General features: G+C 37.5%; 1 protein-coding gene across 1 annotated transcript in view; it reads left to right on the top strand.

The window, feature by feature from the left end:
* Positions 1 to 27414, top strand: part of DNAJB14 (DnaJ (Hsp40) homolog, subfamily B, member 14) — a 71578-nt gene that overhangs the window by 40736 nt on the left and 3428 nt on the right. The window contains exons 4-7 of the mRNA XM_006893085.1: positions 3785 to 3970; positions 14877 to 14971; positions 16226 to 16335; positions 17374 to 17546. Coding sequence (XP_006893147.1) covers positions 3785 to 3970; positions 14877 to 14971; positions 16226 to 16335; positions 17374 to 17546 — 564 coding nt within the window. The remainder of the gene's footprint in view (positions 1 to 3784; positions 3971 to 14876; positions 14972 to 16225; positions 16336 to 17373; positions 17547 to 27414) is intronic.

Genomic DNA, 27414 nt, shown 5'->3' with positions numbered 1-27414 from the left:
CTTCACCATCCATCCTGATGCTGCCAATTGGTCCAGTGGTGAGAATCTTTGTCTTCTTGACATTGAGCCTCAATCCATATTGTAGGCTGCAGTCCTTGACGCTCTGCAGATAAGTTTTTAACCTTTACCTAAATCTTGAACTTCATAGAAAAGTTAAGTCAAAAGATTTCACAAATGTGACTGTTAGATCAAACATTTTAGTGCTAAGCAAAAATATTATATTAACCAATCGACGTCATCTTAGACATGATACCAAAAATAGGATTCTTAAAATAATTTTTCTAAATATACTAAAATAAAAATTTTCTTTTTGAAAGACATAGTTAAGAGGATGAGACAGATTATCTCCAGTCACATATCTGACAAAAGATTGTTGTTGTTAAAATGCTGTCAAGTACGACTCATAGCAACCCTGTGAACAAGAGATCTATATACTGTGTCCTCTTCTGTGCCATCCTCCTTATCTCTGTCACACTCAAGCCCTTTGCCACAGTATATCCATTTCATTAAGGGTTTCCTCTCTCACTGATCTTTTCCTTTCCAAGCATGGTGTCCCTTTCCAAGCGAACTTCTTATAGCAACATGCCCAAAATATATGAGAGGAAGTTTGCCATCCTTGCCTCCAAGGGGCACTCTCTCTGCACTTTCCCAAGACATATTTGATTTTTCTTTTGGAAGTCCATGGGAGTATTCAGCGCTCTTCTCCAACATTACAACTCAAAGAGTTCAATTTGTTTCCTGTCATCCTTATTCACTGTCCAGCTCTCAGACACATAGCAAGTGATTGAAAAGACCATGCCTAAATCAGGCACACCTTAGTATTCTAAATGACATCATTGCTTAGTAATTTGGAGGAGTCCCTGAGAGCAGACTTTCCCAGTGCAATACATCTCCTGATCTTCGGAGTGCAGGTACTGAGAGTGTTGATTGTGGATCCAAGTAAGATGAAATCATTAACAATTTCAGTATCATCTTTATCTACCATGATGTTACTTATCAGTTCAGTGGTGAGAATTTGTCTTTTCTTTTTTTTAAATTTTTCTTTTCTTGGTGTTGAGATGCAATCCATTTTAAAGACTGTAGTCTGTGGTGAAGAAGGAAGATGTTTAAACTACTCTGAAAGAATTGGCAAAAAACAAGGCCCCAGGAATTAACGACATACCAGTTGACATATATCAACAAACAGATGCTGCCCTGGATGCACTCACTGAGTTGTGCCAAGAAATCTGGAGGACAACCATCTGATTAGAAGAGATCTATATTTGGTCCCATTCCAAAGAAAGGTGACCCAACAGTGCTGAAATTGTTGAACAATATGAATTGAGGGCTCAACATCAAGACAGCAAAGATTCTCTCCACTGGGCCAATTGGCAGCATCATGATGGATGGTGAAGATATTGAGATTGTTAAGTTTCAGTTTGTTTGGCTCCACAATCAACACTTTTGGTATCAGCAGCTGGGAAGTTAAAAGCCGAATTGCATTGGGAAAGTCTGCTGTCAGAGACCTCTCCAAAGTACTGAAGAGCACTGATGTCAGTCTGGATACTAAGATGCACCTGATACAGGCCATGGTCTTTGCAATTACTTGCTATGTGTTAGAAAGCTGGACAATGACTAGGGATGATAGAAGGAGAATTGATACTTTTGAGCTGTGGTGCTGTAGAAGAGTGTTGAAAATATCATGGATGGCTAGGAGAAATAACAGATTCGACCTAGAGAGGGTGAAATCAGGCTGCTCCTTGGAGGTAAAGATTCTGAAGCTTTGTCTTGACATACTTGGGGAATGTTGCAAGAGAGAACATCATGCTGGCGAGGTTACAGGGACAGTACAAGAGAGGAAGACCTTTGATAAGATGGATTGATTGAGTAACTGGGGCAATGGGGTAAGTGTATCAAAGACAATAAGTTTGGCACAGGATAGGGCAGGGTTCCGGGATCTTGTACATTCGGTCGCTATGAGTCACAAGCAACTTGACGGCACACACGAGTCTTTGATCTTCTGTACCAAGCATTTCAAGTCCTCATTCAGCAAGCAAAGTTGGTCATCTGCATAATGTAAGTTGTTGATAAATCATCATCTGTTCCTGAAGCCACATACTTCTTAGAGTCTGGCTTCTCAAATGACTTTTCTCAGCATCCAGATTAAATAGATATGGAGTAAGGATACAATCCTCACATAAATCTTTCCTGATTTTAAACCTTGCAGTGTTCCCTTGCTCTGTTCAAGCAACAGCTTCTTGGTCTAGATATAAGTTTCATATGAGCATAATTTAAGTGTTCTAGAGTTTCCATTCTTCTCAGTGTTAGCCATAATTTGCTATGATCCACATAGGCAAATGCCTTTGCGTATTCAGTAAAGCACAAATAGACATTCTTCTGGTATTCTCTGTTTTCAGCCAGGATCCATCTGACATCAGCAGTGATATATGTAGTGCTACAGCCTCTTCTAATCCCTGCTTGAACTTCTGTCAGATGTCTGTCAGTAGTATTCTAGCCATTTTTTAATGATCTTCAGCAGTATTTTCCTTACATGTGTTGTTAATCATACTGTTCCTTATTTTCCACATTCTATTGGATCACCTTTCCTAGGAATAAGAACAAATATGGATCTCTTCCAGTCAGTGGTCCAAGTAGCAGACTACCAAATTTCCTGGCATAGACTGCTTAGCACATCTAGGCCTGGATCCGTTAGTTGAAACATATTACTTGGTATCTCACCAGTTCCTAGGGCCTTATTTTTGCCATTGCCTTCAGTGCAGTTTGAACTTCTTCCTTTATTAGTATTGGCTCTTGTTCATAAGGTACTTCCTGAAATTTTTCAGTGTCAACCAATTCTTTTTACTATGGTGACTCCATGCATTGCATACATAGTCTTTTGATGCTTCCTAGACTTCAAGATTTTTCCCAACTGTGTCTCTGTATTGCATCTCAGGACTTGAATTTGTTTTCTTTCAACTTGAGAAATCTTCAGTGAGTTCTTCTCTTAGTCTTCTAAGAGTCTTCTCTTAGCTTTTTGTACATTTTGTTATAATGTTTTGTTCTTCAAGCTTCCCTTTGAAATTTTCTTTGCAGCTCTTTTACTTCAGCATCTCTTCTCTTTATTTTGGCTTCTCAATGCTCTAGTGCCATTTTCAGACTCTCTTCTGACATCCATTTTGGTCTTTTCTTCTTCCTTTGTCTTTGTAACTACTTTTTAAACTCTCTTCCTGGATGATGCCTTTCATGTCATCATGTACATAACTCATCTGATCTTTGATCATTAGTGTTCAAAGCCTCAAACTTATTCTGAAGAATATTTTTAAATTTGGGTGGGCTAGGCTGAAAGTATTACTTTGGTTCTTTTGCACTTTTTATTTTCTTCAGCTTCTGTTTAAACTTGCATAGAGTTCTGATGGTTCAGTGGTCAGGAGTTATGATGCCACCCCAAATGTATGTGGTTCAAATCCATCAGCAGAAGAAAAATGACAAAAAGACTAGTATCTAGAAAATACAAAGAACGCCCAGAATTCAACACCCAAAAAAAATGTTAGTTAGAAAATGGAGAAAACACATTCCACTAAAAGCATTACTCACAATATTAAGAAATACAGATGTACATGACTTTATTTTTAAGGCTGTAAAGGAGACATATTTATCTAGTTTTAAAATAATAAAAATGTATTTTGAGTTACTAATATATATAATTATTAGTTTTTTAATGTCTACATGATAGATCTTTTACATGAGTCAGTCTTTTACAGTGTAAAAGCTTTACTTACCAATCTTTACCCTTTTTTTTTTCCAGAGATTGGGAATGCATATGCTGTTTTAAGCAATCCAGAAAAACGAAAACAATATGACCTCACAGGCAATGAAGAACAAGGTTGTAATCACCAAAGCAATGGCAGATTTAACTTCCATCGAGGTTGTGAAGCAGATATAACTCCAGAAGATTTGTTTAATATGTTCTTTGGTGGAGGATTTCCTCCAGGTACTTGATTGTTAAATTTTATTAATGTAGAAATTTTTATCTCCCGATAAGCTGTTTAGAGATTGATTTCATTTCTTCCCTAGATTTATTCTATCATGATGCTGTCAGTTGGCCCACTGGTGAGAATAATTGTTTTCTTGATGTTGAAATGCAGCCCATATTGAAGACTGCAGTCCTTGACCTTCTGCAGCAGACACTTCAGGTCTTCCTTAGATTCAGCAAGCAACATTGTGTCATCTGCATAGTGCAGGTTGTGGATGAGTCTTCCTCAAATCCTGATGTCACATTTCTCCTCATAAATTCCAGTCTCCTGAATGATCTGCTCTGCTGACTACTGCTTCTTTGTCCAAGTATGGGTTTCATAGGAGCATTGTTATGTGTTCTGGGAATCCTATCCTTTTCAAGATTAGCCAAAATTTGTTGTGATCCACACAAATATCTTTGCATAGTCAGTGAAACACAGACATTCCTCTCATATTCTGCTTTCAGCCAAGATCCATCTAATGTTAACTATAGTGTGTCTAGTGCCAGGCCCTCTTCTGAACTCAGCTTCCATGTTTGGAAGTTCTGTTTCAGTTGTTTTATGGATAATCTTCAGCAGGATTTTGCTTGTGTGTGATATTAGTGATAAAGTTTGATAATTTCCACACTCTGTTGGGCTACCTTTTTGTTTGGAATGAGAATAAATATAGATCTCTTCCAGTCAATTGGCAAGGTATTTATCCTCCAGGTTTTTTGGCACAACTGGATGAGTGCATCCAGGACAGCATCTGTCTGTTGAAATATGTCAATAGGTATGCCATCAATTCCACTGATTCCTTCTGAGCAGCTCGAACTTCCTCCTCCATCACCACTGCCTTTTTTTTTACTTTTCTTTTTTTATTATTAATTTTAATGAAAATTTACAAACTTTGGATTTCCATTCATTCATTGTTGAAATTTTCTCCTTGCTCACACCTCCCCCCAGTACACTCTTCTCTTTGAAAAGTAAAAGAAAAATTCTTTCCTTGTTTCACAGTCCCTCCCTCCCAGGTCCACTCCTCTATGCAGCCTTCATTCTGGACTCCTGTGGTGACAAAAATACCTATTCACATATCCCTTTTAAACAGTTTTCTCCCTCATCTGTTTCAATGCAGTATACATTATTTATGTCATCTTTCTCAGTCTCCTCCCAACCCTGATGTCAATCCTGTTTTACAACAGTGTCACTATGCAGTATTTGTCCTTTTGTGACTGAGATACTTCACTTAACATAATGTCCTCCAGGGTCACCCATTTTGAATAATATTGCATGAATTCCTGGTTTTTCAATGCAGCATAGTATTCAGTTGTGTGAATATACTACAGCTTCTCTATCCATTCATTTGCTGATGGGCACTTAGGTTGTTTCCAATTACTTGCTGTTGTGAACAAAGCCATGATAAACATCAATTTTGTGAATATACCACAGCTTCTCTATCCATTCATTTGTTGATGGGCAATTAGATTGTTTCCAATTCCTTACTATTGTGAACAAAGCAGCGATAAACATGGGTGTGCATCAACGCTGCCTCTTGATCCTGTGTTGTTTCATTAAATTCTTCTGAGTCAACCAATTCTTTTTGGTATAGTGACTCTGTATACTCCTACTTTTGATGCTTTCAGGTTCATTCAACATTCTGCCCTCAGCATCCTTAAGTATTGCAACTCAGTGTTTCAACTTGTTCTTTCAGCTTAAGAAATACTGAGCAAGTTCTTCCTTTTTGATTTTCTGACTGTAACTCTTTGCATTATTAATTGAGCTCTCATGGCCTCGTGGTAAGAAGCTGCACTGCAATCCCAGAGGCGTATGGTTCGAAGCCACCAAATGCTCTTCTGCAGAAGGAAGAACAATCTCCTCCTGTAGAAGTCCAGGCTGGGGTTAGAAGGGGTCGTGGTACTAGGGATATTATAGCTGATGTTAGATGGATCTTAGCTGAAAGCAGAGAATACCAGAGGAATGTCTGTCTCTGTTTCATTGACTAGGCAAAGGCGTTTGACTGTGTGGATCATAACAAACTGTGGTTGACTCTGAGAAGAATGGAAATCCTAGAACACTTGATCGTTCTAATGCGAAACCTATACTTGGACCAAGAGGCAGTCATCAGAACAGAGCAAGGGAACACTGCATGGTTCAAAATTGGGAAGGGCATACGCCAGGGATGCATCCTGTCTCCATACCTTTTCAACCTGTATGCAGAACAGATCATCCGGGAGGCTGGGCTCTATGAGGAGAAATGTAGGTCAAGATTGGTGGACGATTTATCAACAATCTGCGTTATGCAGATGACACAACCCTCCTTGCTGAAACTGAGGAGGACCTGAAGCACCTGCTGCAGAGGGTCAAGGACTGCAGCCTACAATATGGATTGAGGTTCAATGTCAAGAAGACAAAGATTCTCACCACTGGGCCAATTGGCAGCATCAGGATGGATGGTGAAGAGTTTGAGATTGTTCACAGCTTTAGTTTGCTTGGCTCCACAGTCAACACTCTTGGCACCAGTAGCCAGGAAATTAAAAGGCGCATTGCCATGGGGAAGTCTGCTGTTATGGACCTCTCCAAAGTACTGAAGAGCAATGGTATCTCTGGAGACTAAGGTGTGTCTGAAACAGGCCATGGTCTTTGCTATCACTTGTTATGCATCAGAGAGTTGGACAATGACCAGGGAGGATAGAAGGAGAATGGATGCCTTTTAGGTGTGGTGCTGGAGAAGAGTATTGAGAGTACCATGGACTGCCAGGAAGACAGATTCATCCTGAAAAGGGTTAAACCAGGTGGCTCCTTGGAGGCAAGCATTCTAGGGCTTCGTCTAACATACTTTGGACATGTTGTAAGGAGGAACCGGTCCTTGGAGAGGGACATCGTGCTTGGGAGGGTGGAGGGACAGCGCAGGAGGGGAAGGCCCTCTGTGAGGTGGATTGATCCAGTGACTGGGATAATCGGGATGGGTGTGTCAGAGACAGTGTGATTGACACAGGACAGAGCAAAATTTAGGGCTGTTGTGCATAACAACAACCCTTTGCATATTTCGTTATAATGCTTTGTCTTGCCGAGCTGTCCTTTGCAATCTTCTGTTCAGATCCTTAATTTCTTGATTTCTTCCCTTTGTTTTGTCTTCTCAGTTCTCTAGTCCAGCATTCAAAATCTCTGACATATATCTTGGTCTTTTCTTCCTCTGTCTTTGTAATTACCTTTTCCATTCTTTGTGGGTGATATTCCTGATATCCTCATAACAACTTGTCTGGTCTTCACTCATTAGTGTTCAGGGCCTCAAACTTGTTCTATAAAGATAGTCTTTAAATTCTGGTAAGATAGACCTCAGATCAAACTTTGATTCTTGTGGATTTTCTTTTCTTTTCTTTAGCTTCAGTTGAACTTGCATATGAGTAGTTGATAATCTGTTCATCAGTCACCACCTGGTCTAGTTTTCATAACTAATACTGAGCTTCTACAGTGTTTTTCTTCTGCAGATGTAGTCAGCCTGATTCCTATGTATGCCATCAGGGGAAGTTCATGTGTATAGTTTATGTTTCTTATAAAAGGTGTTTGCAATGACTAGGTGGTCATTGATTGCACAGAATTCTATCATTCTGTCTCCAACCTCATTTCTCTTACCAACTCCATGCTTTCTGACTACTGCTCCTTCATCTCTGTTCCCAGGTTTTGTATTCCAATTACCTATTATTATCAAAGGTTCTTGTTTGCATGTTCGATTGATTTCCACCTGCAATAGTTGATAGATGTCATCGGTTTCCTCCTCTTTGGTCCTGGTTGTTGATGCGTATATTTGAATGATAGTGATATTAATAGGTCTTCCTTGTATGCATATGGATATTATCCTGTCAGTAAGACTACCTTTTTTTAAGAATGAGAATCAGTATGGATCTCTTCCAGTCAATTGGTCAGGTAGCTGTCCTCCAGATTTCTTGTCACAACCTGTTGAGCATAGTCAGTGTCTGTTTGTTGAAATATCTCAATTGATATTCCTTCTGTTCCTGGGGCCTTATTTATTACCAATTTCTTCAGAGAAGCTTGAACTTCCTCTGTTATTATTGGTTCTTGATCACATGCTGCTTCTTAAGAAGATTGTGAATCAGCAAATTCATTTTGGTAGTAACTCCATATTCTTTCCTTCTTGTTTTGATGCTTTCTGGATTATTCACTATATTATCCATAGCATCTTTAAGTATTAAAACTTCAGGCCTGAATATGTTCTTCAGTTCTGACTCCAGCTCTTTGCACATTTCATTAGCATACTTTTTTTTTCCACTTCAGGAGCTGCCCTTTGAAATCTTCTGTTCAACTCTTTCACTTTGTCATTTTTTCCATTTGTTTTGGCTTCTCAGTGTTCTAGTGCTGTTTTCAGAGTCTGCTCTGAAATCCATCTTGGTCTTTTCTACCTTCTCTGTGTGATGACATTTTGCTTTCTTAAAAAAAGACTCCTTTTTTCTCCGTACAGCACTTACTGTCTTCATTATCGGCTGTAACAGAAATACCATAGTGGTGGCTCTAAGAAATACTTCTTTTGTTCACCATTCACAAGTCTTTAAGTCAGAGTTAAAAGCTCTAGCTTTCATGGAAGATTTTTGCTTTCTGTCATCCCTGGGAGAACACCTTTGTCTATTTAGCTTCTGCTTCTTGGTTCCATGAACCATATATCTTGGCATATATCTAGGCATATATCTAATGCATCTGTTTTGCCAATTGTTTTAATGATTTTTGTTATCTCAAGGATTTTGAAGCTCTGTCTCAAATATTTGGGCTCATGGACAGAAGGACCAGTCCTTAGAGAAGGACATCATGCTTGGAAGGGCGGAGGGAGAGCGTAGGAGAGGAAAACCCCACATGAGGTGGATTGACACCGTAATTGAGGCAATTGGATTAGGTGTATTGGAGTCAGTGAGCTCAGGATAGGGCAGGGTTCAGAGCTATTGTACCTAGGGTCTCTTTGAGTTGTGGGTGTCTTGCTGGCACATAACAACAATAAAAGAGCCTGATCCAGTAACATAATCTTAATCCTCTTTCAATCTATTCTCTATCCATCATGACACTGCATATCGGTCCAGTGGTAAGAATCTTTGTCTTGACATTGAGATACAACCTATTCTGATGGCTGCTTTTCTTGATCTACAAGTGCTTTAAGTTCTCCTCACTTTCAGCAAGAAAGCTTGTGTCATCTCCATAACTAACGCAGGTTATTTTTGAGTCTCCCTCCAATGTTGATGCCACACTCCTCTTTAGAGAGTCTAGCTTCTTGGAGAATTTGCTCAGCATACAGATTGAATAGGTATGGAGAGAGAATACAGCCCTGACACACTCTCTTCTCAATTTTAAACCATGCGTTGTTCCCCTGCTCTGTTCAAACAGAGCCTCCTAGACTGGGTATATATAGGTTTCACATGAGCACAGTTAAGTCCTCTGGCACTCCCATTCTTCTAAGTGTCAGCCACAACTTGTTATGATCCACACAGTCAAATGTCTTTGCATTGTCAATAAAGCACAAATAGACATTCTTCTAGTATTCCTTACTTTCAGCCAGGGTCCATCTGATATCAGCATGATATCAACATTCTCATATCAAAATCAGTCAACGAGTTCTTCTACATCCTATGTACACTTGAGTTTTGAGTGGAGCCCTTTACAGTTCTTCCTGATTAATTTTGGATGGCAGCTATGCTTCCTCCATTTTAGGTAATCCCATTCTCTAGTCCATCTGAGGGGTGAATTCACTTCCTTGGCCTTCTCTATGTTCATTCTTCTGTGCCTTAAGCCTGGCAGCCCCACCCTTCTGTTTTGGACAGTGGTTCGATGTCCCTGATGTACAGACAGACTCCAGAACAAGTTTTTGAAGCTCCAGCTCTTTGATACTTAATAGGCTGTGGCTTAACCATTTGTGATGCAGTAAACTGTAGCTCTAACATTTGAAACTAAGCAGGTCCTGTTTTCTGTGTTTATTCTAACAGTTCTCCTGAACTCTAAGCTGTTCCAGGGATAGTCTTTTACTTGAACAATAATGGATATTGTTCCTTTGGTTTGTTTCCAACCTGGAGAATTCCAAGAGAACAGACAATGTTCTTTCCTTTTGTTCTTTCTTTTATCCTTTCACTGTAAGCTGATGGGTTTTCTGCTGAATGGTTAAGCCCACCCATCATGGTCTCAGTCTTTTTAACAAAAGATTATGTGGCTCGTTTAAGGTCTTGTATGGAAATTTCGTATCCTAGCTCATCACTTACAAATTCTATCTTCAACCAAACATTTTAATATATTTCATTCAGACAGTGCGTAAAAACCCCGCTTTTCCTCTGTTGTCCAATTACATGTTTACCAGAACTACCTTTAATATCTACATGTCTAGCAGGTTCTATTAGCACCATATATATTCTCTCAGATAAAGGACTTTTTCTCTAGCCCCTCTTCACTTCTCTGAACCCTAACCAGAATTTATTTTGTACCCATATTCCTGCCACCAGTGTCTTTATGGCAGTGTAGTCAACTTAACTGCTGTTGAGGGAGCTCTGATAGCATATCCAAGCAAGTTGCAATTCTTACCAGACCGTGTCACCACGCTGTCAGTTCTGATCCCGTCAGTTGCTGCTCGGGGGAAAGATGAGAAATCTTATGCAATTTTTAACCTTGGAAACTCAATGGAGAGTCAGCTTTGTTGGTATTGACTTGATAGCAGTGAGGGTTTTTCTTTTTTTTTTTTTTCGTTTTCAGTTTTTAATGAAGTTGTGCTAATATTTTACTCCTGCATCTTCTCAATTGTTTTTTCCTTATATTTGCCCTTTTCTTTCCAACTTGGTGGGATTTAGCTTTACGTTCAAATATCCTTTTTATGTCTTTATCCAGTTTTAGCTTAGTGATAACCACCTTGCTGGGGTGAATGCCCACATGGACCGTTGTGCCATTAGCTTTTTCTTGCCGCACTCGTTCAATGTAGATGACATATTTCTTCCTGTAAACCTGGACTACTTTGCCAATCTGCTGACCTTTATAGTGCCCTCATACAACCTGAACTTCATCATCCTTTCGGATGGGCATGGACCGCACGTTGTATTTCTGCCTCAACTCCTTGAACAGAGGAGAAGACATAATCTTCCTTCGAACATGAGAGGGTGCATTGAAGTGCCTTTTACGGTTTTTGCCCCGGTCAGAACTCACAAAAGGATTGAACTTCATTTTGGCCGCTGCCGCTTCGGAGATGGCCATTGGAGGCGAAAGAGACCTACAGGTTATTTCCAGTTCTGTAAATTTTAGCAGTGAAGTTTTGAGTTTCATTACTGTTCAGTCAGAACTGACTCCATTGGGTTTTTAAGGCTGTATTTAGCACAGGAAAAGAATGCCTGTCTTTCTCCCATGGAGCTATCTATAGTGGATTCAGATCCCCACATAAGCTCAGCATTTGAGTTAACAGCACAACTTCCTACACATTGTAGCACCAGATATCCCTAATGGTAACAATAGACTTTCACTCTTGTGGGTAGTTGCTCATGAGTTGGCTCTAAATCATAGTGATCTTTGTCTATCAGAATGACACTCTGCCCTATTATTTTACTATTAAGCACCTTAAAACTCTTCCAGACACTGTTACCCAATTCTTCAACAACTTCTATATTTTAGGTATCTGTCAGAGCAGCCTCTCACTCTCAGTACCAAATTTTGTCTTCGTTTTCTAATGCTACTATAATAGAAATATCACAAGTGATAATTTTAACAAACAGATTTACTTTCTCATGGTTTTGAAATCTACAAGTTCTATTTCAGTATTTCAGGGTGCTGACTCTAGGAAAAGGATCTGTTTCTCCTGTCTACTCTGGAAAAACTTTCTTGTCTCTTCATCTGCTTTTTGGTGGTTCCTTCAAGATTTCTATGTGGGTTAGTATCTATTTTATCTTGTGTCTACTCTGCTCATTTTCAAGTGTCATATTTCAAAAGAGAGTGACAAAAAAAGTTTGACTCAAGATATTCTCTACAGTTATCCTTCTATATTAACAAAACAGAAACAACTTATTCCTAGATGTTGTTGTAACCACACACATGTTGTTAGGTGCTGTCCAATACTCTGATTTGTGCAATTGTATATACAGCAGAACAAAATACCACCCAGTCCTGCACCATTCTCACAATTGCTCCTGTGCATAAGTTGTTACAGCTACCATGTCAGGCCATCTTACTGAGGGTCCTTTTTGTCAAGCATGCTGTCATTCTCCAGTAACTAGCCAGCCTCTCCTGGTAACATATTTAAAATATGTGAGACAAAATCTTGTCATCCTCTCTTCTAATGAGTATTCTGGCTGAACGTCTTCCAAGTTACATACGTTTGTTCTTTTGGCAATCCATAGTATGATCAAAATTCTTCTCCAACTGTGCAAATTCAAAGTCATCTATTCTTTGGTCTTCCTTACTTATTGTTCTACTTTCACATGCATATGGTGTTATGTGCCATTAAACCAGAACCAACTTAAAGCTGACCCACCAGCAGCTTTTCAGAGGTGTAATTTACACAGGAGGAGATTTGCACATCTTTCTCCCATGGAGCAGCTGGTGAATTCAAACTAAGTCTGTAGGTTGGCCGCACAGGCTTTTACCACCAAGCTACCATATGATCCTACTGAAAATACCTTGGGTAACTGAAAATGGCTTGGGTCTGACACACTTTGTTCCTCCAAGTTACATCATTGTTCTTTGAGCACTTTAAGAGGTCCTTTACAACAGATTGCCTAATATTTTCATTTGATTTCTTGATTTCTGCTTCCATGGTTGTTGGTTGAATCTTTGAAAACCTTTCAATCTTTTCTTTGTTTATCTTGATGTTATTTATTGGTCCAGGGGTAAGAGTTTTTGTTTTCTTTATACTGGAATGTAATCTGTACTGAAGGTAATAATCTTTAAGGTTGTGTCATCTGCAATTTGCAGAATGTTCATGTTTTCCTACAATCCTGATGGTACATTTGTCTTATATCCAGCCTCATGGCTTATTTGCTTAGCCTACAGATTGACTAAGTTTGGTGAAAGTATGTAACACCTTTCTTGATTTTAAACTATGCAATATAATATCACTTCGTTCTTTTCAAGGGACTGCTTCTTGTTTGACATACAAGTTCTTTGTGAGCACAGTGAATTGTTCTGGAACTTCCTTTCTTTGTAATGTTATCCATAATTTGTTAATATCTGCCCAGAGGCTAGAACTTATAATATATTTTTAGGAGATACAATTAAATTCATAATACTTTTTAGTAGGAAAAAAAGAGTACAGATACTCTGTAGAAAATGTGGGACTGAAGAGAGGCCATGTAAGTGGGAAATCCATTAAAATTACCTGAGGTGGGTGCTGACAAAATTATAGAAGGCATTTCATGTCCCAGAAATCTATCTGACATAGGTTGAAGATCTTGAAGATATTTTTTAATAACATATATTATTAATTTGGATTATTTTAGAGGTTCTTCTGTGTTTTGAAATAGTAAAGTGTTTTATTCATAATGAAGAATTTCTTTGATTACTTTAAAATAGAAATAATTATTTGAATTAAGCTACCAAAGTGAAATAATGAAATAGCACTTCCTAAGTGAAAAGGTTTTATAACACCAACATGACTACTTTGGAACTCTTACATTTATTTGGATGGAAATAAATTTTCTCTAAGATAATTAAAATAGTAACTCTAAAGTTGTTTTAAGGTGCTGTATTAAACATATAATTCAAAGTTAAAAGAATTTTTATTAATATAGTGATAGACTTTAGCCTAGTAGGCCTCTCTGAAAATTAATGAGAAAGTATGTGGGAATTGACGTCATTTTGTAAAGAATTCTTGAAAGAAAAGGAATGTTTAGATGCTAATAAATGAGTAAAAATAAAGTGTATTTTGTTGTGTTAGAATGCTTAATTATTTCTTGTATAAAAAATATTGATAATAATACTTTTGACTGAAAATATTCTCAGAACAATAAGAAATATTTCTGTGAATAGTGAGTTTGACTTCTAATAGTTGATTGGCAGCTCCCATGCATAGCATAAACAGTAAAATGCTGCTAGATGAAGAGTTGAGGATTCAAGCTACCTAAGGATTGAGGCTCCCTGTGAAAGACACATACTTTCAAAAGGTCATAGTTAACTAGTTGTTACCTTACAACACCACTACCCTCACCACCATCAAGTTGATTGGCAGTTCTTAATTATAGCATAGTTTATCTTGTTGCTAACCATTTCTGATTGGTCACAGTATCTGAAACAGCTTAAATATCCATTGTGTTGTTGAGTGTAATCCAGTCAAAACCAACCCATAGCTGACCCTCCAGCAGGTTTCAGAGGCAGTTAGTGACATGAGAGGAGATTGCCCATACTTCTCCTGCAGAGCAGCTGGTATATTCAAACTATGTGCCTTCAGGATTATGTAGTACAGCTTCTTAACACCAGGCCACCAGAGATTTTTTTAGTAAGAGAACATTTGTGTCAGTTGTGTTGTGCTTATACCATTGTTTATGATACAGCTATTTTTTAAAAGAGCTCTTATCTTTGACGTTAGGGATGTTTGTGATGTTTGTGATGTGTTGTTAGATAAGCACAAAAAGCAGAGTTCCAAAATAATGATTCCGTATTTGTGAAAACAAGCATCTAAAACAGAATTCCTTTTTGTGTATTCTATAATGAGGAACTCTTATTCATGTTATTTTGGAGGAAAAGAAACATTTATTTTACTTTAAAGAAAAGTCTCAGAAGAATTATTTCTGGTTTTGTCTGTTCTTCACTTACATGATGAATGTAAGAGCAATTACTTCACAAAATTAAGAGTTTGGGGGTTTGTAGTTTAAAAAAATGAAAGAAAAACATAAAAGAAAATGTACTTTTTCTCATAACTGATCTCTAATAGTACTTTTCATTTTATAGGTAGTGTACATTCATTTTCAAATGGACGCGCTGGTTATAGCCATCAGCATCAGCATCGACATAGTGGACATGAGAGAGAAGATGAAAGAGGAGATGTATGTTTATGATAAAATTAGAAAATATAAAATGGCATATTTAAGCTCGGGAAAATCAATTAAGAGTTTTCTGAAAAATAGAGCAATTGTTTTTAAGAAGTAGTATTTTATTACTATAGCTGTGCAACACAGTTTGAAAAATTCCTTAGAAATGTTAAGGAGGCCAGGGTAGAAATAGGAGTGGTTAGACATTATGACTCCTTTAAATTTGGGATTTTGTGATGCAGATGAATATCTGTAGCATGTATGTTTGAAGGCTCACTTTGTTCATCCTGAAAAGTTAGAAACCTTAAATTGACAGTCATTTTCCTTGTTTTAATACAGTTATACATACTTGCATATAGCAACTAAATTACGTGAAGTATCAAGGTAAATTTAGACTAGAGGGTCTGGATCCTAGCCTTGCCACTTATCAATTTCCATATCCCACGTCCAAAACTGAGGAAAAATAGTCTGCACATTGATGATATAATCTTTGTGTGTGAGAAAGAAAAAGAGAGAGAATGTCCTTGTTTGGAAAATGAGATCAGATTATATCAGTGTTTTCCAAATCAGATTCTCCAAATGAAGAGCCTGTAGGTTGTCTTTTTTTAATTTTCTTTTTTGAATTAAATTCTTTTAATTGTTAATTTTAACAAAAGTTTACAGGAAAGTTGGATATTCATTCATTCATTGTTGCACATTTTCCTCCCTCCCCTTTTCTTCCTCCTCTTCAATTTATTTATGAGTTCATTGTTTTTCAGTGCTGCGTAGTATTCTGTTGTAGTAATATACCGTGGTTTTTCTATCCATCCATTTGTTGATGGGCACTTGAGCTGCATTGATCTTTTCTGATATTGTGAATAACGCAGCAATAAACATGGATGTGCATACATCTGTTTGGGTAGCAGCTCTGGTTTTTTGGGATAGATTCCCAGTAGTGGAATTGCTGGGTTAAATATTTCTGACTTTTTGAGAAAATGCCAGACTGCCTTCCATAGTAGTTGCACCATTTTACACTCCCACCAGCAGTGAAGAAGGGTTCCAGTCTCTTCAGCATTTATTATTTGCAGCTTTGTTGAACTTTGCTATTGCTGCTGGGGCGAGTTATAGTTCTGAGAATGATCTATATAAGCGAAGTATTTTCAGGCAGTTCTCAAAAGCGCTGAACAGAATGATCTCTAATGTCTTTTCTGTTATTAAAAATTAATGTCAACTTTTAGATTACCAACAACTGTAATGTTATAATTTGTTTTTCTTTGATCCTTTTCCTAGGGTGGTTTTTCTGTATTTATCCAGCTGATGCCCATCATTGTATTGATACTGGTATCACTATTAAGCCAGTTGATGGTCTCTAATCCTCCTTATTCCTTATATCCCAGATCGTAAGTAGTTACATGAAATTGTTCAAAAAGTAGATTCTTGTTGCTTCTGTTGTCCTCTTTTTCATTTTTAAGTGTCAGGTCTCTTAGTATTACAAGTATACTAGATTTTGTAAACCTTACTGTTATTTTTAAAATAGTGATTCAAGTGATAGATTTGTATTGTGAATTTACTTTTTTCTTTTCTTTGAATAAGGACAGAAATGTTATTTCCAAAGTTTGTATAACATCGTCTGTTGACATGAAAGGCAAAAACATTTCAAAAGACAAAAATAATGTAACAGTGTTATGTACTGTAGAGTTAGAACTGGCTCATAGCTGACCCTCTGGCGGGTTTTTAGAGGCAGTTGATCGCACTAGAGGAAATTCTTTTCAGGATTGCATCACAGTTTTTTGCCACTAGACCACCAGTGCTCCCTAAAATTAGAATAGTGATTGAATTTATGTTAGAATAGTGATAAAGCTTATGCCATTAAAAAGAACAGTGGTTAAAGTATCCACATACCAGCAGTAAAACATCTGTAGTTCAAACGCATTTTCTCTGTCAGAGAAAGATGAGGTAGTCTGCTTCTATAAAGATATACATACAGGGGAAATGACACATTTCTGTTTTTAAAATATTGACTAAAGCACATTTTTCTTAGAATGAAGTCTTTTTTCACAGTGTATTTATATAAGACATCAGGATATAAAGTAAACGTAATCCAAGCATGCATAATAGATAACTTTCTTAAAATACAGTGAACATTTAAAAATTAAAAACCCTAAAATTCTGGGGGGGGGGACGACCACCAATCTGAAATTTTGGATGTTAGCTTCTTGCTAGGATTGTGAAAAATGATACCTGCATGAAAGTGTCATAGTTATCATCTTTGAGGTAGTCATCATTGCTTTTAATTCAGCTGATATTTGTTGCTATGCATTCAACATGCTGCCTCTATTTTCTGATAGGGAGTTTAAGTTCTAGAATCATTTGTAGCAGTAGCAAATCAGAATGCCCAATTTAAATTAAAAAGTAATGATCCTGTGTCTCTTTTACAGTGGATCAGGACAAACTATTAAAATGCAGACTGAAAACTTGCGTGTCGTTTATTATGTCAACAAGGACTTTAAAAATGAATATAAAGGAACGCTATTACAAAAAATAGAAAAGAATGTTGAAGAAGATTATGTGACTAATATCCGAAATAATTGCTGGAAAGAACGACAACAAAGTAAGTTTATCAGATGTTTTAATATTTTGAAAGTCATTTAGTGTCTTATTAGGTGCCGTACAGTCGAGTACAACTCATAGCTACCCTATGAACAAAAGGTCTAAAGCTTGTTCCATTCTACGCCATCCTCACACTTCCTGACACACAAGAGCTCATTGCAGCAGTCACTTTGGCAGTCCACCTGATTGAAGCTATTCCTCTCCTTCACCTACCCTCCAACCTTTCCCAGTATCATGCCCTTCTCCAAGAAATAGCCCCTCTTAATAACATGCCCAAAGTATGTGGAGCGAAGGCTCTTCATTCTTACCTCCATACCTCCAAAGAGCACTCTGGCTTCACTCTCTCCAAGATGTCTTAGAATTGCTTATTTTAGATTGTGGTCCTGAAAAATTGATCTGATAATCTCTGACATATAAAATGGTCCTACACAAATACGCATTTCGTTTTATACATTATAAGAACTTAAAATAGTCTCTTCCCATAAAGATTTACAACCTCAGAAAGCTGATGGAGGATCATTATGAGTTAGAATCAACTTGATGGCAGTTGTGGATTAAGTACTTAAGTGATTCTTATGTTACTGTTGCTATTAGTAAATATTTGCTTAGACACTTCCTGTCCTACCCTAGAAGTGCACCATGTGCCAAGCACTCCCTGTCTGGCCCAAGGAGGCACTGGCCTCAGGGCTGCCCCTGAAGCACACTAGGTATGGCCACTCCTGCTGGAATGCACTGACTCCAGAGCTCTCTGGACTCCAGGAGCCCAGTTGCTCCTGCTGCTTGTGAACACACTTCCCATCCGAGCCCAAAAGCATGCCGTTTGCCACCTGGCCACTGCTAGTTGGTGAACCAACACTCCCTGTCTAGCTTCAGAATGTACTGGCCACAAGGCTCCTCTTAAAGCACTTCAGCAACTGCTGCTATTGGAGCTCCTGTTGCTGGTGAGCACACTTCCAGCTCTGGTCTTGTTGCTGTCTGTGGAATAAAGCTAAGAAAATTCCACTCATGTAACATGATATCATAAAAATAAAGACTTGGAAACTCCCCACTCAGATACAACAGAAGCTCCCTCATAACAAGAAACCCACACAATGTCAAAGAAGCTGCAGTCAAGTTCAAATGTTAAAAAAAGAAAAAAGGAAAGAAAAAATGAAAACAGCCCTCTCTTAACAAAAGAAAGCCGAATTGTAAGAGACAGGAAGGCAAAATAAATACACCACCGTGGAATTTCAAGAATTGGTGCTGAAGAAGTTACAAATGATGGAAGAGAGAAATGCAACCATGAGTAAAGAGATACACTAATGTAATACAAATCTTAGTACAAGACATAAAGGGTGCAGCCTACACAGTACCAGAAATAATAGTAAAGCAAGAAAATGCAAATTGGAACAGTTAAGACTAATATGGCAGGAATTTTCAACAAACTGTAAGGGACTAAAAGCCAGAGAGACTGAGTGAGCTAGAAGATAAGAATCTCAGTGAGAACCTACTAGAAGAGGAAACAGGAGACAAAAGGAAAATGAAGAGACATAAGAATCATGACATCAGACAAAACCACATATGTGTAATTAGAATTTCAATACAGGAAGAAACATTAAAAGTACTGAGAGAATTATGGAAGAGGGACTAGAAAAAAAATTTTCTATGTATCATGAAAAACAAGAAACACTCATTCAAAAACTTCTGTGAATTCCAAACTGACTAGGCCCTTCCAAAAGAAAAACAACTCACCAAGACCAAACATGAAAAAGGAGCAATATAAACTAATTAACACCACCAGCAAATAGAAGATGAATAACAAACTAATTCTACACGTTTCAGAAGAAAGGAAATTATAAGGATAAGGGCTGAAATCAGTGAGCGAGAAAACAAGAAAAATAATTTAAACCATCAGCAAAACTAAGACCTGGTCCTCTGAAAGGGTTAGTTAGATGGACAGACCATTGGCAAACTTTACAAAAAGCACAAATAACCTAAATAAAAATGAAAGAAGTGACATCACAACAGAACCAGCTGAAATTAAATTGATAACTGGAATATTATGAAAACCTGTACTCTGATAAATTTGAAAACCTAGAGGATATATATAAATTCCTAGAAATCTACTGCCTACCTAATTTAATATGGAGAGAATAACACTTGAACAGACTCATCAGAAAAGAAGAAACTAAACAAAGTCATAAGAAGACAATGCTTTAAAAAAAAAGGCCCAGACAACTTCATGGGTGAATCCTACCAAATATTTGGAGATGAACTATCACCAGTTCTACTTAAATTATTAAAAAAAAAAACAAAAACAAAAAACAGAAAAAGAAGAACTTGTTCTTGACTTATAACTTTAATACCAAAACTAGGCAAGGATAATACCAAAAAAGAGCATAGATGGAAAAATCCTTAACAAAATTCTGGACAATAGAATCCAACAGTATATTAAAAAAATAAAAGGGAGCTCTGGTGGCCTAGTGGCAAGAAGCTGAACTGCAATCCCAGAAGTACACGGTTCGAATCCACCAGATGCTCTTCTGGAGAAGGAGGAGCAATATTCTCCTGTACCAGTCAGATCTGATTTGACAGTACATGCACACAAAATAATAAAGATAAAAATTTAAAAAAAAAAGTCTTAAAAACTTCAAAAAAAATCCATTACAACTAAGTGGGATTCATAGCAGGAATGCAAGGACAGTTTAATATAAGAATAACAATTAGTGTAATTCATCAAATTAATAATGCAAAAGTCCCTATCAATTGATGCAAAAAAAAGTCTTTGAATAAATATAATACTCCTTCCTGATAAAAATAATCAGCAAAATAGGAATAGAGAGAAATTTTCTCAATATGATGAAAAATATATACAGAAAACCAAGATCTAATATCATTCTTAACAGAAAGAAGACTAAAGACTCTCCTCTTGTGAACTGGAATCAGATAAGCATGCCTACTATCACCACTCCTATTCAGTATTGTACTGGAAGTTCAAGCTAGGTCAGTAAGACAAGAGAGGGGAAAAAGAGGCATCCAAGTTGGCAGAGAGATGATGAAACTCTTCCTATATGCAGATAATTTGGCATTACACAGACAACCCAAAGACTCAATAAAAAAACCTGTTGGACACAGTAGACCAAGTTAGTAGAGTGGCAGGATATAGGATCAACAGACAAATATCAGCTGGATTTCTCTATAGCAACAAAGCAAGCACAGGAAAGGAAACGAAAAAGGCATTATAATTTATAATAGTAAGCACAAGATAAAACACTTAGGAATAAACTTAACTGGTGACACAAAAAACCTACAAAACACTACTATAAGAAACAATAAGAGAACCCACTAAATGGAAAAAGTATTTCCTCTTTTTGAGTAGGAAGACTGAACATTGTGAAAATTGCAGTTCTAGCAAAACCAATCTATAGATTAAATGCAATCCCAAAATAGGTACAAAATTAATTCTTCAAAGAGATAGAAAAGGCAATTTTCAGTTTTATTTGGAAAAGTAAGAGACTCAGAATAAAGAAAGCTCTTCTGAAAACCAAAAATGAAGTAGGCAGCATCTCACTTTATGATTGTAAAGCAAACTGCACAGCTGTAGTAATCAAAACAGCATGGTATTGGTACGACGACAGCCACATAGAATAAAGAAATCGACCAATCTGCATAAGGCCAGCTGGTATTTGACAAGGAAGCAAAACCCATTAAATGGGGAAATGGACAGCCTCTTTAACAAACGGTACTGGTAAAATTGGATATCTAACTATAGAAAACGAAAGCAAGACCCGTATCTCATACCACATATGAAAACGAATTCAAAATGTATTAGAGAACCTGAAAGGTAATGAATGTAGACTCTGACTCCCTCCTTAAGTGTCTAAACCATCTCCCTAGCTAAGTGGTTATGTGATTTGATTAAATTAGGAAAGTATACACAATATGGTATAGAAAAAAAACATGGGCATGGAGGCCCATATACTTTTTTATTGTTAGGTATCATTGATTCAATTATTATTCACCTATGAACAACATGTGGAGAACTTGCTCTTTTCATTATTAGGAGCATTGGCTTTGGAATTAGCCTGAAGCTCAACTCTGTAATCTTCATCTGAGTGATTTGAATGAATATTCTAACTTCTATGAATTTCTTTTTACCTGCATGAAAAGCGTATCGGTTTCACTGTGCCAAGAACTTTGTGCATATCTTCATAACAACTGAGTAAGGTTATATTTTATAGATGAAGAAACTGAGGCAAAGAGCAATTATAACTCTCATAGGGTCATAGAGATATTCTGTCCTTCAGATGCAAACAGTTTGTCTTGGGAATCTAGACTCAAACACTGCCCTACAGTCTGCTCAGTAATACCTAGTTTTATGGTGTATGTTGTGCAGATTAGATCTGGCAGTACAATTAAAGTGCTTCGTAGGAAATGCTTAAAATATGGTAGCAGTCATCATCTTCATCTCTTGGGAAGATGTAATGTAACAAACCCTTCGTATACTTCAAAGAGACTTTTAAACTACTCGGGTTTTGGTTTTGTTGTTTATACAGCAGCAGTTTAAAAGGTGACCTCCTCCTGTGCATCAGAGTAGAGGGTTACATCGCAGACTGGTAATCCATAACACAGTCCCTCCCAAACCAACAAAGGAAAACTATAGATAAAGATTTAAGAACAGTACATGCAAAATCTCATTTAAAAAAAAATCCTTATTATTATGTACATTGAAGGGCTTTTCACCTTCCATGTAGGAGACAGGGTTACATTTCCTATCAGTGCACTTTATGTACAGCCACCAATACCTGTCATTAGAAGGTTGTGCTTTGCTGTAATGCTAGGTAAATTTCTATGAGCCTCCAGGGTAAGGAGCTAGAAGGAAAGCCTGGCCATCTCCTTTCAGAACATCTCAAGAAAAACCACTGCCACTGAGTTGATTCCAACTCATAACAACCCTCCATTGGGTCTCTAAGGCTATCAGTCTTAATGGCAGGAAACTTCCATCATTGTCATGCAGAAATACTGCTTGGTTCAAATTGTCAGAAACATGCAATCTTTGGATAGCAATGTAACATGCTATGGACTACAAAAATGCAGTGCTTTGCTAAAAATTACAGTCCAATTTTAAAAGGGCATCTGCCATAAAAAATATGCATCATAATGGCTCAGTTTGCTGCCAAGTCATGGAGATGGCACTGAACTAAGCAGTGTTTAATTCTGGTGTCATGGCATGACCAAGACTTGACAACAACTCCATGGTAGCTAACAAGTGTTGCATACTACCCTTCGTCCATTCTAAGCATATACTAAATATTTGATTTCTATAAAACATTTCCTTGGTACCAACAGTGAGACAATCAGGAGACATTTTGCATTGGGCAAGTCTGGATCAGAGGCCTCTCAAAAATGCTGTAAAGCACTGATGTCAGTTTGAAGACTAAGGTGTGCCTAATTCAGGCCATCATTCTCAGCTACCTGCTGCACATCAGAGAGCTGGACAGTGAATAAGGATTGCAGATGAATTAATGCCTTTTATTTGTGATGTTGGAGAGGAGTACTGAATATCCCACAGACTTCCAAAAGCTCAAACAGATATGTGTTGGAGAAAGTAGAGCCAGAGGGCTCCTTGGAGGCAAATATGGCAAAGCTTCATCTTTTATACTTTGGAAATGCATCTAGGAGAGGGTATTTATTGAGAAGGATATCATGCTTGGAAAGATAGAGGGTCAGTGAAGGAGAGGAAGACCTTCAATGAGAGCGATTGACTTGGTGTCTTCAGCAATGGACTTGAGGGTTTCAGAGATGGTGGGGATGACACAGGATGATAGGGCATGGTTCATGTTGGCTGTTCATAGGGTCTCTATGAATTGTACTCAGTTTGATGTCACCTAACAACAACATAAAAAACATTAAATGAATGGCACTATTGAATATACAAAAGCCGTGATTATTTTGTTTAAAAAGAATGATAGACATATTGGATATGTGCACTTTAAAATACAAGTCAGAGCCTTAGCCAAACATGAGCAGTTTTTAAATTATGTCTACTTATGTATGCTCTATTAGTATAGCACTTGTCAGTTTGCTGTATTGAGATAACTTGTGGGTTTTTGTAATGCTATGTCATCAGTGTGTCAGATGCTGAAGAGGTGACCCATAGTAGATAGATTTCAGCAGAGTTACCAGATTAGGAAACTAGGAAGATTACCAAACTAGGAAGCATGGGATTAGTTGTTTACTTCTTAAATAGCAGGCCTCTGAAAGCCCTGTGAACAATAGAGGAGTACGGACACTTACAGTATTAGAGGTAGATCCCAGAGTGGAAGTCAGCCAAAATAAGGAGAAATAGCTGCAAACACCCTTGAGTAGTTGGAACATAGAATGTACGAAGTATGCACATTAGAAAACGAGAAGCTGTGAAAAATGAAACGTAACAGATGAACATTGACCACAGCATTAGTGAGATGAGATGGACTGGCATTGACCACTTTGAATAAGACAGTCACATGGCATACTATGCTAGGGATGAAAAAAGAAGAAGAATGGTATTGTGTTCATATTTTAAAAGATATTTTTTTTAAAAAAAGAACAAACAGTTTTTTATACCCTCTGGTAATATAGTTCTACTCTGACATGCGTGGGGTCTCCTTGAGTCAGATCCACTTGATGGCAATGGGTTTCTCAATTTTTGTTTGTTTCATCTATCATTCAGTCACTCAGTGCCATCAAGTGAGAGCCAACTCAGAGGTGACTCTCCATTGGGTTCCTCATATTTTACACAAGCGGAGAGTCTTCTCATCTTTCTCCTGATGAGCCACTGGTACATGTGAACCACCAGCAAGGTGCAACCTTTGGGTTTGTGCTGCAACTCACTATGAACTATGTATAGATAATTTTTATCATAAGTACTTCCAGCGAATTGATAGTGACACCCCCCTCCATCACATTTCTGAGGCTATAAATCTCTACAGGAGGAAACGTCCCATCTTCTTCCAAAGGGGCATCTAGTGGATTTGAGCACTTGACTTTTTAGTTAGCAGCCCAACATATTTATTATCCCATCAGGGCTCATATAAAAATATACAACTATATCTCTGCATATTTATTTTCCTATGCAAATGTACATATATATGTTTATCTGCATACCTGTATGTATATATGTGCGTGTACATATATATGCTGACAACTATCAGTTCTAAAATCCAAGCACGTGGCATTAAGAATTAAACAAAAAGTTCATATATATGTATGTTCATATATAAAGACAGTTTCAAGTTTTATCCTGAAGTACAATGTTGTGAGTTCTAAGATACCAGGAAGACCTGTTAATATTCATTATTATTCAAATATACGCACCACCAGCTAAAGCCAGAGGAGAAAATTAAAGATTTTTACCGAATTTTACAGTGAATTTGGCCAAACATGCACTTAAGATGCAAATAGTAATTGGTGACTGGAATGCAAAAGTTGCAAACAATGAAAGAAGGAATGGTAGTTGAAAAGGAAAACATGGACTTGGTGACACAAATGAGGCTGGAAAGAGAATAATCAGTTTTGTGTACTCAGTGACTTATTAATCCAAAGCCCTTTTTAAAAAAATACAAATAGTGACTTTACAGGTAGACCTCATCTGATAGACTGCATAGGAGTCAGATTGGCAACATCTGTGGAAGGAATCAGTGGAGAAGCTCAATATCATGAGTCAGAACCAGGCCACGTGCTGACTGGGAAAGACCAACAATTATTCATGTGCAAGTTCAAATTGAGGCTAAAGAAAATTGAAACAAGTCCACAAGAACCAAAAAATGATCATGAGTTTATTCCACCTGAATTTAAGAATCATCTTATAAGATTTGAAGCATTGAACAACAGTGATCAAAGACCAGATGAGTAGCATATCATCTATGAAAGGGGAAATGTCACTACAACACAGAGGAGGAAGAAAAAAAGCCAAAGTATTAGAAAAGAGTCTGAAAATTGCATTATAATATTGAGAAGCTAAAGCAAAGGGAAGAGGTGCTGAAGTGAAAGAGCTGAACAGGAGATTTCAAAAGATAGCTCAGAAGACAAAGCAAAGTATTAAAAAACATGTGCAGAGAACTGAAATTCGAGAATGAAAGCTAAGAACTCACTTGGCAGTTCTCATAAATGGGAATAATTGAAAAGCAAATTGAAGCCTTGAGTTGCAATACTGAGAAGAGCTGTTGGCAAAATCTTGAATTATTCAGGAAGCATCAAAAAAAGAATACACAGAATCACTGGACTAAAAAGAATTGGCCAACATTTAAATAATTTGGGAAGTAGCATATGATCAAGAGGCAATGTTCATAAAGGATGATATTCAGGCTGTACTGAAGGCATTGGCACTAAATAAGGCCCCAGAAATCAACGGGATGCCAACTGATAGATTTAAAATAGCATGCAGCCTATGTTGTCCTCACCGTTCTTTGGCCAGGAAATTTGGAGCACAGTTGCCTAACTGACTGACTAGAAGATAATTGTACTTGTTCCCATTCCTAAGAAAGGTGATCCAGTAGAATGTGGAAATTATTAAAACAATGAGTCAATATCACACGCAAGGAAAATAGTGCTGGAAAATGGCTAGAACAGAATTTCTTGTCAGATATTCACTGGGTTTAGAAGAGGCCATGGCAGAAGTTAAATGGATCCTGGCTGACAGCAGAGAATACCAGAATAATGTGTATTTGTGCTTTATTGACTATGCAAAAGTATTTGACATCATAACAAATTATGGCTGGCAATGAGAAGAATGGGAATCCCAGAACACTTAATTATGCTCATGCAAAACCTATACCTAGACCAAGAAGCTATAGTGCAAATAGAACAAGGTACATCAAGGTTGTATCCGTTATTCATACTTTTAATAATCTGTATACTGAGCAAATTATTTGAAAAGCTCTACTCAGTGAAGAAGAATGTGGCATCAGGATCAGAGATAGACTTATCAACAACCTACATTATGTAGATGACATAATCTTGCTTGCTGAAGGTGAGGAGTATTTGAAACACTTGCTGGAAAAAAAATCAAACACTGCAGCCTTCAATATGGATTGCATCTGAATGTCAGGAAAACAAGAATTCCAAACCCTGGCCTGTTTGGCAATATCATGCAAGATGGAGGAAAGATTGACACGTCCAACGACTTCATTGTATTTGAATCCAGAATCAACACCCTTTATACCGTAGTTAGGATATCAGGGGACATATTACACTGAGAAAGTCTACAATTAGGGACCTCTCAAAATTATTTAGAAGCAATGATTATTTAGGACCAGTTGGAAAACTAAGGTGCACCTGATTCAGGCCATAGTCTTTTTCATTAACTGGCCATGCATTAGTGAGCTGGACAGTGAATAAGGATGACAGAAGAATTCATCCCTTAGTGCTATGGTGTTGGAGAAGATTCCTTAAAATTCTATAGACTGCCTAGGGAAAGATGGCAACACTTCATTTCCCATAACCTTGAGGATGTTTCTAGGAGAGGCAGTTCCTTGGAGACAGACTCCATACTTGGAAAGGTGGAGGGTCAGTGAAAGAGAGGGAGACCCTGAACTAGATGGATAGAAACAGTGACTTCAGCAATGCACTCAAGTATGCCAGAAGTGAAGAAAATGGCACAGTATATAGGACAGGGTTCAGATCTATTGTTCATAGGGTTACTCTCAGTCGTACTTGACTATACAGCACCTAACATGACATGCTCTGTGAGCTTAAGCAATTGCAAATTGACTAAATAAATAGAAAAATCTTAAACATAGCAGAAATTGAGAGGATGGCTCATAATGGGGCAGTAGTTTGTAGTTCTGTGAGTTGGAGCCAACCCCTGTGGCACCTAGGCACCTAATAGTAACAGCATCTTTGTGTTTTTA

The sequence above is a fragment of the Elephantulus edwardii genome, unplaced genomic scaffold (genome assembly GCF_000299155.1).
Source record: "Elephantulus edwardii isolate Elephantulus edwardi_28Jun2011 unplaced genomic scaffold, EleEdw1.0 scaffold00122, whole genome shotgun sequence".
Lineage (NCBI taxonomy): Eukaryota > Metazoa > Chordata > Mammalia > Macroscelidea > Macroscelididae > Elephantulus > Elephantulus edwardii.
The sequence above is the reverse complement of the archived record's forward strand: the minus strand, read 5'-3'. Positions and strand labels throughout refer to the sequence as shown.